This window comes from Eucalyptus grandis, chromosome 6 (assembly GCF_016545825.1).
Source record: "Eucalyptus grandis isolate ANBG69807.140 chromosome 6, ASM1654582v1, whole genome shotgun sequence".
In the NCBI taxonomy this organism is placed as follows: domain Eukaryota; kingdom Viridiplantae; phylum Streptophyta; class Magnoliopsida; order Myrtales; family Myrtaceae; genus Eucalyptus; species Eucalyptus grandis.
The window spans coordinates 35,541,541-35,553,966 of NC_052617.1; the positions used below are offsets into that span (position 1 = coordinate 35,541,541).

Sequence of the window (12,426 nt, forward strand, 5' to 3'; positions counted from 1 at the left end):
GAAAGAGAGAGAGAGAGTCCCACGTTAGAAATTGTTTAAAGCGGTTAATTTCTCCATAGCAAAATCTATCCCCAGAATGACGTAAGGATGATTGGTGAAACTTATTATTTTTTTTTTGGTTGAAAATCGCTGAAACTTTATGAGGAATGTTTTTGCTAAGTACAGACACAGTTTTCATATCATATCTTGTCAATTATTTAGCATGAATGGTATATAAGTAAATCATTCTTATATTTATTTTTTAATCCCTTTCATCATTCCTTTATAAAAGTTTATTAAATAATAAGCTATATCAATATATCTAAAATACGTTCTAGATACAATATTATATATAGAATAAATATTATAGGAAGAAAGAAATTCAAATATAAATAATAAAGTTGAATAAATAAAAACGAAGATGGTTGTTTTTTTGAATTTTTTTATTTTAGAATTCACATGTTTTTATAGTTAATTATTATTTTATTTTTATCAATTTAAGAAGTTCGTCTTCGAGAAAAATAACTTTTATGCTACAAATGTAAGAATTCATATTTGCATTCACTCCGCATCTCCTATGTAATATTTTTATCAAGGCAATATCTTTTCTATATTCGATTTTATCTTGTCTTGGGAAGAAACTGATCACTGAATATGATTAATTTTTCCTGTTGCAATTTTCTTTTGGCTAACAAACATAGCCCAATTGTACTCATTATAAAGCATCCCTCAATCAATCCATTCCTTAGCAACTTTATTTTTATATTTATTTTCCTGTAATTTATATGGTTGGGTGCGATTGCTTTCAATTTTAAAAATCTTTAAATTTCTTGTTTGAAATGAACAATGAGCTTTCATAACCTTTGTCGATCCACGTATTTATCATGCATATTTCTTTGAGGATATTTCATCATTTTTTTAAATGAAACAACTTTCATGAGCTTAAATTCAAACTCCCATGGGCGCAAGCTTGGAGCTTAGCTCATGCGCGAACTTGAAAGCAATGGCTAGCGGAGAGGGCAGCCCCCTGTACAGAGCTCGAGCTCAAGCATCTATGGTGTTCACGAGGAAATAGATAAAAGAGTCAACATCAGAAATTTTTAAAACGGTCAAATTCACCTCAGCAAAATCTATCCCCATAATTCGACCAAAAAAATAAAAAATCTATCCCCATAATGGCATAAGGATGATTAGTGAAACCTTTTCATTTATTTGATTATTTTTGTCTAATCCTATCCTATCGTATATTTATTTCACAACCCGCAAATGAGTGAAATTTATGAGCATTGTATTTGGCTAAGTGAAGGAATGGTTTGAATTTCGAGGATTACTAGTAGCAATAATGAGTGAAATTAGATTGAATTATATTTGTTTTTAAGGTAAATATTACGAAAAACCTTAAACTGGTACATTTGTAACAAATTTATCTAAAATTAATTTTTTGACAAAAAAATTAAATTGAAACATCTATTTATTAAAATTTATCATCAAATTACTAAGGTTAATGACTCATGGCAGGTAATAAGTAGACCAATTTGGGGTTGTATACTTCGTTTTTCATAGAGCCACCATTTTGTGATTATTTGTACCATTAATTCAATTTAATTGAAATTAATGGATGATAAAATTATTATAAATGCATCGATTTGATATTTTTTATGGTAGTTTGTGGTAAATTTATTATAAGTGTACTAATTTAGGATTTATAGTGATAAAAAATTAATTTGAAGTAAATTTGTTAAATGTTTATGATTTTAGGATATTTATGAAATGGGAAAAGACCATCAAAAATCCAAAACTTTGCCAAAAGTGACAAATTTACCCCAAATTTTTTTTGTGATATGAAATATCCACAACTTTGCAAATTGTAACACATTTATCCCATTAAAGACATTTTCATCTTATTCTTTCTATTTTTCCTTTTTCTTTTTTTTTTTTCTTTTCCGGCCAATGTCCAAGCAAGGGGTACCCTCATCGAACTCGGGCAAGGGGTGCCCTCAGCACCTCGCTAGCGTCGGGCAAGGGAGGCCCTTGCGCGCGGGCGAGGGTGGCCCTCGTTGGGCGAGGGAGGCCTTTGCCTGATGCCGGTGAGGGCTACCCTAGTTAGCCCAAGCGAGGGTGACTCTCGCCCGATGTCGGCAAGGGTGGCCCTCGCTGGACGCCGGCTTCACCATGGCCGGCGGAGGGAAGAAAGAAGAAGAATAAAAAAAGAAAAAAAATTAAAAAATAAAAAAACCAAAATGCCCTATAATTTAGGATAGATGTGTTACATGAATGAAAGTTCAAGGTTTTTTGTGTCATAAAAAAAAAAAGTTTAGGTAAATGTGCCATGGTTAGAAAATTTCGAGGTTTTTCATGTCACAAAAAAATTTTGAGGTAAATTTGTCACTTTGGGCAAAGTTTAGAATTTTTTGTGGTTTTTTCGCTTATGAAATTAACCCTTGTTACCACCGGCTGTTGTAGCGTGGATGGTAGAGCCTTTGCTCTCCCCGGTGGAGGCCAAGGTTCACGCGTGTCGCCGGGGTGGTGGTTTCCTGCTATCGACACCTGGGGTTTACGTGAACGGCTGCCGGCCACCGTAGCGGTTCCTCCGGCACCGAAAAATAAAATAAAATTAACCCTTGTTTTAAGCCTAAAAGGAGAAGGAAAGGAAAAAAATAATTAAAGAAAATAAGGGTGCGCATGGATTTATTTCGTGCTTTTTTTGTTTTAACAAACAAAAAAAAAGTGTTTCTGTTCCTAACAATTTTTGAACAAAAGAACGCGTTTGGTAACGTTTTGTCCTAATAAAAATGAACGAAACACGTTTGGTTAAATTTTATTATTTTTTTGTTTCTTTTAATTTTTTAAACATTTTTTATTATTTTTTATTTTTCCTTTCTTTTTATTTTTCTTTTTTCCGGCCGGTCACCGGCCTCCGGGCGACCGGCCGACGGGGCCGGCCTCGCCGCCACCACGGCGAGGCTCGCCGGCCACCTGCGAGGCCGAGCCCGCCGTGGTTGGGCGAGGCTCGGCCTCGCCTTGGCTGGGCGAGCTCGGGCTCGCCCGATCCGGCGAGGCCGAGCGTCGCCGGCCCCGGCAAGGCTCGAGCTCGCCCGGCCCGGCGAGGCTCGGCTCGCCGGATCCGGGCGAGCTCGAGCTCGCCCGACCATGGCGAGGCCGAGCCTCGCCGGATCTGGCGAGCCCGAGCTCGCCCCGACCAAGGCGAGGCTCGGCCTCGCCGCGCGGCCACGCCGAGCCTCGCCTTGGCCGGGCGAGCTCGGGCTCGCCAGTCCGGCGAGCCCGAGCCTCGCCGGGCCGGCGACGCTCGAGCTCGCCAGATCCGGCGAGCCCGAGCCTCGCCGGGGCGCGACGCGGCCTCGCCGCGCGCCGGCGACGCCGAGCCTCGCCGGGATCCGGGCGAGGCCGAGCCTCGACGGCGGTCGCCGGCCATGGCCGAGGCGGCGACCGGCCAAAGAAAAAGAAGAAAAAAAAAAAGAAAAGAAGAAGAAGAAGAAGAGAGAGAAGAGACGTTTTGTTCTTTTGTTTCTTCCGAAGTGTTTTTCCTAGAAAACTTTTTTGCTTTTTTTTTTTTCGTTTCTATTTCGTTCCAGAAACAAAAAAAAAGAAAACAAAACGCAACCAAACGCGTTTCTTCTTTTTTGTTAACACTTTCCGTACAAAAAGTGTGCCGGAAACACTTTTTTGGAGTGTTTCCATGCACGCCCTAACATTCCGGTCCCGACCGGGAGCTGGAAATATATCCCCGCGATTTCACTTCTCTCCTTCCCTGAGCCATCTTTCGCAGAATGTTCAATCTCTGCATTTCCCATTCAATCATCTCCGTCTACTGACCGAACTGGAGGGCAAACAATGGTGAAGAATTACGTGAGGGAGAACGTGCCGCTCTCCCGCTTCGGCGTGCTGGTGGCGCAGCTGGAGTCCATCGTCGCGTCCGCTTCCCAGCAGCCGCCGGACCCGCTCCTCTGCTTCGATCTCCTCTCCGATCTCATCTCCGCCATCGACGAGGAGCCTCAGGTCTTCTTCGCTCGCTTCTCCGAATCTCCGTCGAAAGTCGATTCCTGGCGTAGAGTCAGTCATCAGCACGGTCTCCACGTTGTCCGTGCTCGATCGGGTGGTCCGATCCCGGAGCCGGTCATGAATTCTGAACCGTGGATCCTAAATTATCTAAACTAGACATTTAGCTCAGTTTCAGTTATGCTGTCGCTGCGTGTATGGGAGGATGCGGTAGGGATGAGCGTAGAAGCTCCTTAGTGTGATCGGATCATCTGTGCAATCTGCGCCGTCGTTTTGCCGAGCATTGCGATGTGACTCGGGGATTTGCTTTCGTTCAGGAATCGATATTGCTGTGGCAAAGGAAATGCGAGGATGCGCTGTATTCTTTGCTCGCTTTGGGCGCCCGAAGGCCGGTGCGTCACTTGGCGTCCGTGGCGATGGCGAGGATTATTTCCAAGGGAGATGGCATTTCGATATATTCTCGAGCGAGCAGCCTCCAGGGATTTCTTTCCGATGGCAAAAGGAGCGAGCCGCAGAGAGTTGCTGGTTTGTCAATGATCCCTGTTTTTCCCCTGAGTGACTTTTAACGTAATTTTTTTTATTGTAATTACTGAATTTGTAGTTTGTTTACATGCTTTTCGTGTGAGATCTTCCTGAGGGTGCCGTAAACCTCAAATGTTAATAATTAGTGCAAGTGAACCAGTTAATTGTTTAGGCCCTCTTTTCAACCAGCTTTTTTCCCATGTTATTTTTGTAATGTCCACAAATCTTTCTCAGTTTGTGGAAATGGCAAAGGATCCTATTGATCGCCATCCTCATTGCCTGCCAAAATAGATTGTTAGTGTGCAGGGACTAAATTGTTCATTGCGATTATTAATGATTGTATCAATACACTATGCGAGATCATCGATTTGGTTGAGGATTTTTAGTTTGCCACAATGTTTAGGTGCTTAGCTCTACGAGTGATATGTCTCATTCATTAATTTAGCCTTTTTTCATGCAATTGTTCTGTAAAAGCATTGATAGGCATAGCAGTTGGGAAATTTGCTGCTTGGAAAGGCTGTCCAGCTATAAAAGTTCCTAGTTCTTAAGTGGTTGTGAATCTTGCCTGCAATTTCATTGCCTTGGGTACAAATGAATGTCATATTCAAAGCTGCTTTCTCTAGACACCAGGGAAAAGATCACTGACGAGAAAAATCTCCTAGTGTAAAATTGTCAGTTTCATCCTCTCCTCTTTGTGAGCCTGAGATCATATGGGTCAACATGTCATGATCATATATTAGTTCGATTTTCTTGACAGCTTGAAGGTGAAGCCACCTATTTCTTTGAGCAAAGGGTGCTCCCTCCTCCTAACTCCTTCCACTTCTCCCCAGGACAGGGACTACGGCTTGACCTTCGAGGAAGAACTCCGTGTGACCCCTTCTTTTAGGGCGCCTAGAAATCACGTTTCTTTTGAATGTAATTAATTGAAATTCCATCCAGCAAAATGGAAGAATTATAAATTTCTAAAATAAGAGATAGGAATATCGCTAACCGCGTTTTCATTTTGATTAAATTAAAATTTTTTTATGATATTTTCCACTTTAGAAATATATTAAGGCTCTTATCCTTTTTGATCGTTTCAACTGTAATTACTATTTTTTTGAGAAGCTTGTCGGTCGATGAAATCATAGGACTATATGATTCGTCAGAAAAAAGGCATGTATTTCTTCTGAGTGATCTTCATTCCACTAGATGAGCGCTCAACCTGTATGCCCAAAAAAGACTTTAGTTCTCCCACGTCTTTAATTGCAATTTGATGACCGAGCATAAGTTTTAGCTAATTGATTTCGTAGTTCTCTACCAGTACAGTGAAGAAAAGAAGAAACTAATGCTGGAAATTCCTATCTTCATGACCATCAATATCATTCTTTGAAAGCTTTATAATCTCAAAAGAGCACACTTCTTTAGTGTAGGACCATTCTTATAGCCTACCCAACCTTATCTTGTTGATATATTAGGGAGACCTTGCGCTTTTCCATATCTGTCCGTTTCACCTGATCATCTTTACAATTCTTAGCAAAAAAACTATCAGCTTTTCAAATTGTGAAAAGGATCGAATTGTAAATGAACTGTGATCTGATCGGACAATTTTTGTTCACTTTTGACTCACACCCTGAAGTTTAATTGTTTTGCATATGAATCAAATTGAATCATGCTGGTCCGAATTGTGAGTTATACAAATATAAATATGCTTTTTAAGAGTTAGGACTCTCGAATAATCTTGCTTCCACAATGATGTGACAATTAACAAAATTTAAACCTGAGGTCAACACTTTGCTTGAAAACTTTATTGTATTGTACTGCCATTGAGTTGTTCCATTATGGATAAAATTGCTCCCTGTAAGAAATCTGATGCATTCTGTAGCTTCCATATGCTTGATTTTTCTCTTGTACTCTAGCATTGTGTTTCCCTCTGTTAACTAATACTCTAATGCAATTCTGTAGGGGCTGCACAGTGTTTGGGTGAACTATATCGGCACTTCGGGAGAAGAATCACTTCAGGTTTACATGAAACAACCATCATTGTAACTAAACTTGTGAAGTTTCATGAGGTACATTTCATCTCTTGCATCTCTAGGGTATTTATCCATGCAAGGCAGCTGGATTGAAAGAGGGCTTTTGTTTCTTTATGGTTCAATATTTTTTACTTATCATCTTTCTTTAATGATGCCTCTCCTTAAACAAAGAACAGAAGTTTTGGTAGTAATGCTTTTCTAGTGTGGATTTTTGAAGTTAAAGAAGATGATGCCAACTGAAATATTATTTTGCGACAAGGAGGCTGTATGTCCAAGCATCCACTTGGACATTTTTTCTTCCTGTTTATGTCCCCTTGGTGCCCTATAATATTTTCCTTTCATCTATAAAAAATTGTTCAATGCATCCATCGCATGCGATTTGCTTTTCCTTTTTAAATAATGAAATAAGGTTGACTTCTGAATTTGTACCAAGTTATGTTGCCTTGAACTTTCATAGCTTGAGCAGAATATGCAACCTATTTTTTTTATTTTTTTCCTTCGAAGTGTTCAATATATATTTTTGGTTACAATGCAATCTTCTTATACAATTGGAATTCACATAAACATGGAAAGCTCTTAGATGATTGCTGCTGGAAGTTAACATGGTTATGGTCATGATTGACTGGAAAAATGGCTAGCATAATGCAACTAGTATATTCAACTGTTGCCACTGAATTTTTTTTCTTTTCTCTTGTTTTGTACTTCAGAGGAGTGCTGGTTGTTCATTATTTGATCCTAATGTCATCTTGCTGGGAGTTGCAGGATTTTGTTAGAAAGGAAGCTCTCCATATGCTCCAGAATGCCTTAGAAGGCTCCGGGGGCTGTGCTGCCTTTGCGGCATATACTGAGGCTTTTCGTATTATTACAAGATTTGCTGTGGGAGATAAATCATTTGTAGTCAGAATAGCTGCCGCAAGATGTCTCAAGGCATTTGCAAATATTGGAGGACCAGGTTTAGGAGTTGGAGAACTTGACTCTTCCGCTTCTTATTGTGTTAAGGTTTGGCGACGATGTATTTTGCTTTCTCATAGTCATAACTGATTAGTTTTCAAGATTAACCCATCTTTTAACAGGCCCTTGAAGATCCCATTTCTTCTGTTCGGGATGCTTTTGCTGAAGCATTGGGGTCGGTGCTTGCTCTTGGAATGAATCCTGAGGCACAAGTATATATCTAACTGTTATTGGTTTTCATGGATGATGTTTCTGTTACTCTACAGTTGCATTCTTGTGTTCTTCCTAGGTTCAACCGAGGGGAAAAGGACCTGTTCTCACGGGGAAGAAACTAGAGGGTGGTTTGCAGAGACATTTAACATTGCCTTTCACAAAAGGTATTACCTATTTAGATAAAAAGAAACTGCGCTTCCTATTTCCTCTACTCTTCTGCTTTTTGGTTGAATGAATGTATTTTTATGAAGTGTTTGGTTATTAAATAGGATATGACCGGAATGGAATAGTTGTTCTATGCGAATAAAATAGAGCAGGAGGGGCAACCCAATAACTATTTGGTCTGCAAAATGGAATTTTTTTTGTCAGAATTATGTTTTTGTTTGGTTAATGAAAATTACTAGGTGAATAAGCTAAAGATAACAATAGAAGATGAAAATACCTTATTGTTGACTTTGGTCAATATGATGATCAGAGTCCATTTTGTTCTGTAATTACAAAAAGAATAGGAACAGTTTGTAATAAAGGTACCGAGGCAGTGCCACCGCTGTACAAAGTCTAACAAGCTGCATGATCAAATATAATTTTCGCAGTAACCCCTCAACTCAAAACATATAACCAGCTTTCTATACTTCAAGAGAATCAAGCTTGACATAACCTAGTCTCAGAACTATATTTTTAGGATAGTATATTTATATGCCTGGTGCCTGAGGTTCTTCTGTTAAGTGATTCATATGTGTAAATGTGCTTCATGGTTTTAATTTTTACCATACTTGTACATTTTCATGTGTGTACACTTGAAGTCCTTCACCCATCCTCAGACTTAGTAGGTTCTTCATGGTGTCCAAACTATTCTTAGCTAATATTTTAAATTGCAGCAAGTGGAGCTCGTTCCAAGGACCTTAGAATTGGTATAACTCTGTCATGGGTCTCCTTTTTACAGGTAGGCTGTCAGCTATTTAAGTTTATCTTCTTTTCTTCAGTACTTTTGTTCACTTTGATAATTGCAATCTCTCTCTTAAGAGGAGGATCCAAAATGTCAAAGCATATGAATTTCTAGAGCATCTGTGTCTTCATTTGTCTTTTCTCTTTTTATTTTTATGTTTATTTTTATCATCATTGCAATTTCTTTTGGCCTGGTAGCTACTTGACACATTTTCTCATTTCCCAGTACTTCTCACCCGGAAAAAAAGGGTTAACTGTGGATTGTTTTTTGTTGCCCCTCATATTCTTGTTATTCCCCTTCTTGGGATCACGATGTTCTTTTCTGTTAACGTGGTGCTTTTTATAGGCCATTCTTTTGAGATATTTTCGTCCAGATAGTGAGCTCCAAAACTTCACTCCACTGGTTATGGACATGCTTCGTGCAGACAATTCTACCGATGCCCATGCACTGGTATGTTCTTTTAACTTATCCTCTTTTACCTTTGTTTTTTGGGCCCAAAATCCTCATTTTCTTTGTCAAATGACAACTCTTCATCATTAACATTGTTTAGCAAAGATGAAGTACCGTAAGCAATAGAAAGGGAAAGTGGAGATTCTATTGTGTATCTATTCAGTTGCCTTACTTTTTAGCTGCTTGAATTTTCTCCAGTATCCTGTCCTTCTTTTATGATGATCCTCAATCATTACTTAGTAGTGGATGAACATTGTGAGGGTGTATTAGTATGAACTATGAGCTTGATTTTAAGTTTATAAAAAACAGAAGTAATAAAAATATGTAGGTCCAGATACAAAGAGTGGAAAACACTTTAGTTGTATGTCAAGGTATTGGAAGATGGTGGCACTATCTTGTAGAATTCTGGCAGTGATACTGATGGCAAGAAACTGCAGTTTTTTTCTTCCTATGTGATCTTCTAGTTAGTGTTACATATCCAGGCCTTAGCGGTAATGCTTGTTATTAGGTGTCTTTTGTTCCTAATCTCACCGAAAGCATTGCTGTCATGTTGAAGATGCTTTAGGATTTAGTGAAAGTTGGACACTCATTATTATTCTTGAGAACTTGCTATTCAAAGTTTTCAATTGTATAAACAACCTTATTCAAAGCTACTGATGCATTTAATGGTTTTGTAAGGCATGTGTTCTGTACATTCTTCGAGTGGGTATCACTGATCAAATGATGGAACCTACTCAAAGGAGCTTTTTGGTTTTTCTGGGACAGCAGGTTTGCGATTGTCATTTGCTGTAGATCTTTCCATTCTTGGTTAGCAACTTTGATTGCTGGGTTCCTTAAAATTGTGTTATTTATCAATTTATGACCGAAGTATCTCTCTTTTTGTAATTTGCAGCTTCAGTCTCCTGATTTTGTTCCGGCAATGAAAGTTGCTGCTTTATGTACCTTGTCATATACTCTGAAATCAGTGGGAGAGGTAAGCTCTAAAAAATTTCTACTTAATTACTTTATCTCTGTGAACAAATATAAATGGGGATTCTGCAGTTACACTGGTTGGATTTTGCTATACCTGATCATACCAAAGTGGCGGCGCTATCGACTATTATGACATAGCTTGTCTAATTCTGCTTGTGCTTAGATACCCAGATAGTGTTTACATATGATAAATTGTTCTCTGTCATTGTGACTTCTGGGCCTCTCGAGCATCTGCTAGTTGTAGTAATTCACGACGTATCTTTTGGTACCGATACATTATGATAAATGGAAGACTATATGATTTGATATGAAACTGGATGGTGCATGTTTCTTTTTATGCAGGTTCCGTTTGAATTCAGGGAAGTTCTCGATGATGTAGTGGTGGCAGCAGTTTCGCACTCTTCTGAACTTGTAAGACGTTACTGTCATTTCTTCAATGAGATGAAGGTGGATAGTATTGGTTGAACATTTGCCTTTTGAATGAATAACTTCTGATATTCGTGCATCTTATCCCAGTTTTGTGCTTTATTCTTGGGCTGTTTGGTGTGCATGCTTTTCTTGGTGTCTGTTTTGCACGAGCGATTGTTGCATTAAGGCAATGGCTGTTGAATTAACCCAATGATGGGAAAGTTTGCTAGTAACTTGATTTGCTTTTATTAGTCATATCTTAGCTACTTTTGCTGCATGCAAAGGTAGTCAAACTCGGTTTTTTACCTTAGATTGGTGAGGCTCCCATAAAATCGTGTAGTAAGGTTGAATCAGAAAACTGCATTATTATTCATACTTTAGAAGTAATGCATAAAGTGTCTTGAGTTGAGTCTCATATAAATTAGTGATAAAGCTCAAAATATTAAATTTAGCAATAAAACCAAGTTAAAAAAGTGACATTCTCATAAGCCATTTGATGATAGCAGCACCCTTTCAGATTTCGTAGATATAGGTCAATGTGACTCTATATATGTTAGTAATTTACTAAATAGTTGCAAAATTTAACTTATTGATTAATTTGGAACTACCAGTGCAAATCTTTATAGCAGTATAATTTTGAAAAATTGTGAAATGAATTCACTGGAAGAAACTATGAAACAAAATCATGTGAAGCAATGTTACACCCTCACAAGGAAAAAAACTTGTGGAGCTAGGCCAGCCATTGAGATGTCATGGGTCATCAAGAATGAATGACTTATATCTGGTGGGAGAGTGAGAAGTGATGAGAAGAGATGTCTACTTGTTCTTGGTGCCCTAATCTGATCTGATCGTGAAGATCTGGACATGTTCATCTTTACACCAAAGCATTAATGAAACGCCATTTCACTAAGCATCAATGCAAATATGGGATTGTTTCATTTTATATGCTTTTAGGCATTATTATTATTATTTTTTTGGTAAGAGTAAGCAATATATTAAGAGGGGTCAAACTGTACAACCAACACGGCTGCTTTTAGGCATTATTGTGTCCTAAACTTTAATAGAATTTGACGTGGGCATGACTGAAAAACAATTGACGATCTGGAACAAGTTGACTTGCAATTTTAGCGAGTTCACTGAATCAACTTGCAGTTTCACCTAGAAAACAATTTTGAAACAATTTAACACCATCCCCATGATCTTACAATTGAAATTGCGATTTTAACTACCATGGTGGCATGATATTGGATGTAGCAAGTGGTGAATGCATTTTAGATGAGCTAGCTTATTTTGGAAGAAGATTTTAGTGTCCTATGGTATCTCACAATTTATTTTTCTGGTTTTTGAGCATGCTTCTGTGTCCATGTGAAATTTGCATAGATATCCTGGAAATAGCGAGGTACTTCTGTCCTTCCTGTTATGTGAAAATGTGTGACTTTGTCTTGACAATCTAGGTTGATACGTCTTACGTTTTCGTTGTTAATTTTGCTTACACTGGTGCCAATAGTTTTTCTTAAATCTCTTGGCTAGGTACGTATTGAGGCGGCTCTGACATTACGTATGTTGGCCGAGGTTGATCCTACATGTGTTGGAGGCTTGACATCTTTTGGGGTCACCACGCTAACTGCTTTAAGGGAAACTGTTTCTTTTGAGAAGGTACTGTTCTCACGAGAAAGAAGCTTGTTTGTCATTCAAAATGCTATTAATTGATAATGGGAAAGACTCTTTACTTTGTCTCTTCTGTGGTAATTATTTTGCATTTTGTTTTCCATTTAGTCATTTATTGAGTTCGAAGATATTCCTTGATAAGCTTTTCTCCTTGAATATTTCTCTGTATTGTCTGGAAGTTGTATCCAAATTGTTTCTTGGTGTCTGTAATTGATACAGAATTTGCCTGCATTACATTTACAACCAAATGGCATTTCGTTATGGGTAAGAAACCAAGATGATTGG

The 12,426-nt window shown here is 38.5% G+C and overlaps 1 protein-coding gene across 2 annotated transcripts in view; it reads left to right on the forward strand.

Annotated features, from left to right (window-relative positions):
• Positions 1 to 3,713: 3,713 nt before the first annotated feature.
• LOC104449420 (protein SWEETIE) overlaps positions 3,714 to 12,426 on the forward strand; it is a 31,869-nt gene continuing 23,156 nt past the window's right edge. Inside the window, exons 1-12 of one of the 2 annotated variants that reach the window (XM_010063570.3) lie at positions 3,714 to 3,996; positions 4,314 to 4,521; positions 6,463 to 6,569; positions 7,296 to 7,532; positions 7,607 to 7,696; positions 7,774 to 7,861; positions 8,576 to 8,640; positions 8,989 to 9,093; positions 9,772 to 9,861; positions 9,986 to 10,066; positions 10,408 to 10,476; positions 12,004 to 12,129. In XM_010063570.3, coding sequence (XP_010061872.2) covers positions 3,832 to 3,996; positions 4,314 to 4,521; positions 6,463 to 6,569; positions 7,296 to 7,532; positions 7,607 to 7,696; positions 7,774 to 7,861; positions 8,576 to 8,640; positions 8,989 to 9,093; positions 9,772 to 9,861; positions 9,986 to 10,066; positions 10,408 to 10,476; positions 12,004 to 12,129 — 1,431 coding nt within the window. In that variant the 5' untranslated portion in view covers positions 3,714 to 3,831. The remainder of the gene's footprint in view (positions 3,997 to 4,313; positions 4,522 to 6,462; positions 6,570 to 7,295; positions 7,533 to 7,606; positions 7,697 to 7,773; positions 7,862 to 8,575; positions 8,641 to 8,988; positions 9,094 to 9,771; positions 9,862 to 9,985; positions 10,067 to 10,407; positions 10,477 to 12,003; positions 12,130 to 12,426) is intronic. The other variant, XM_010063569.3, reaches the window with a different exon arrangement.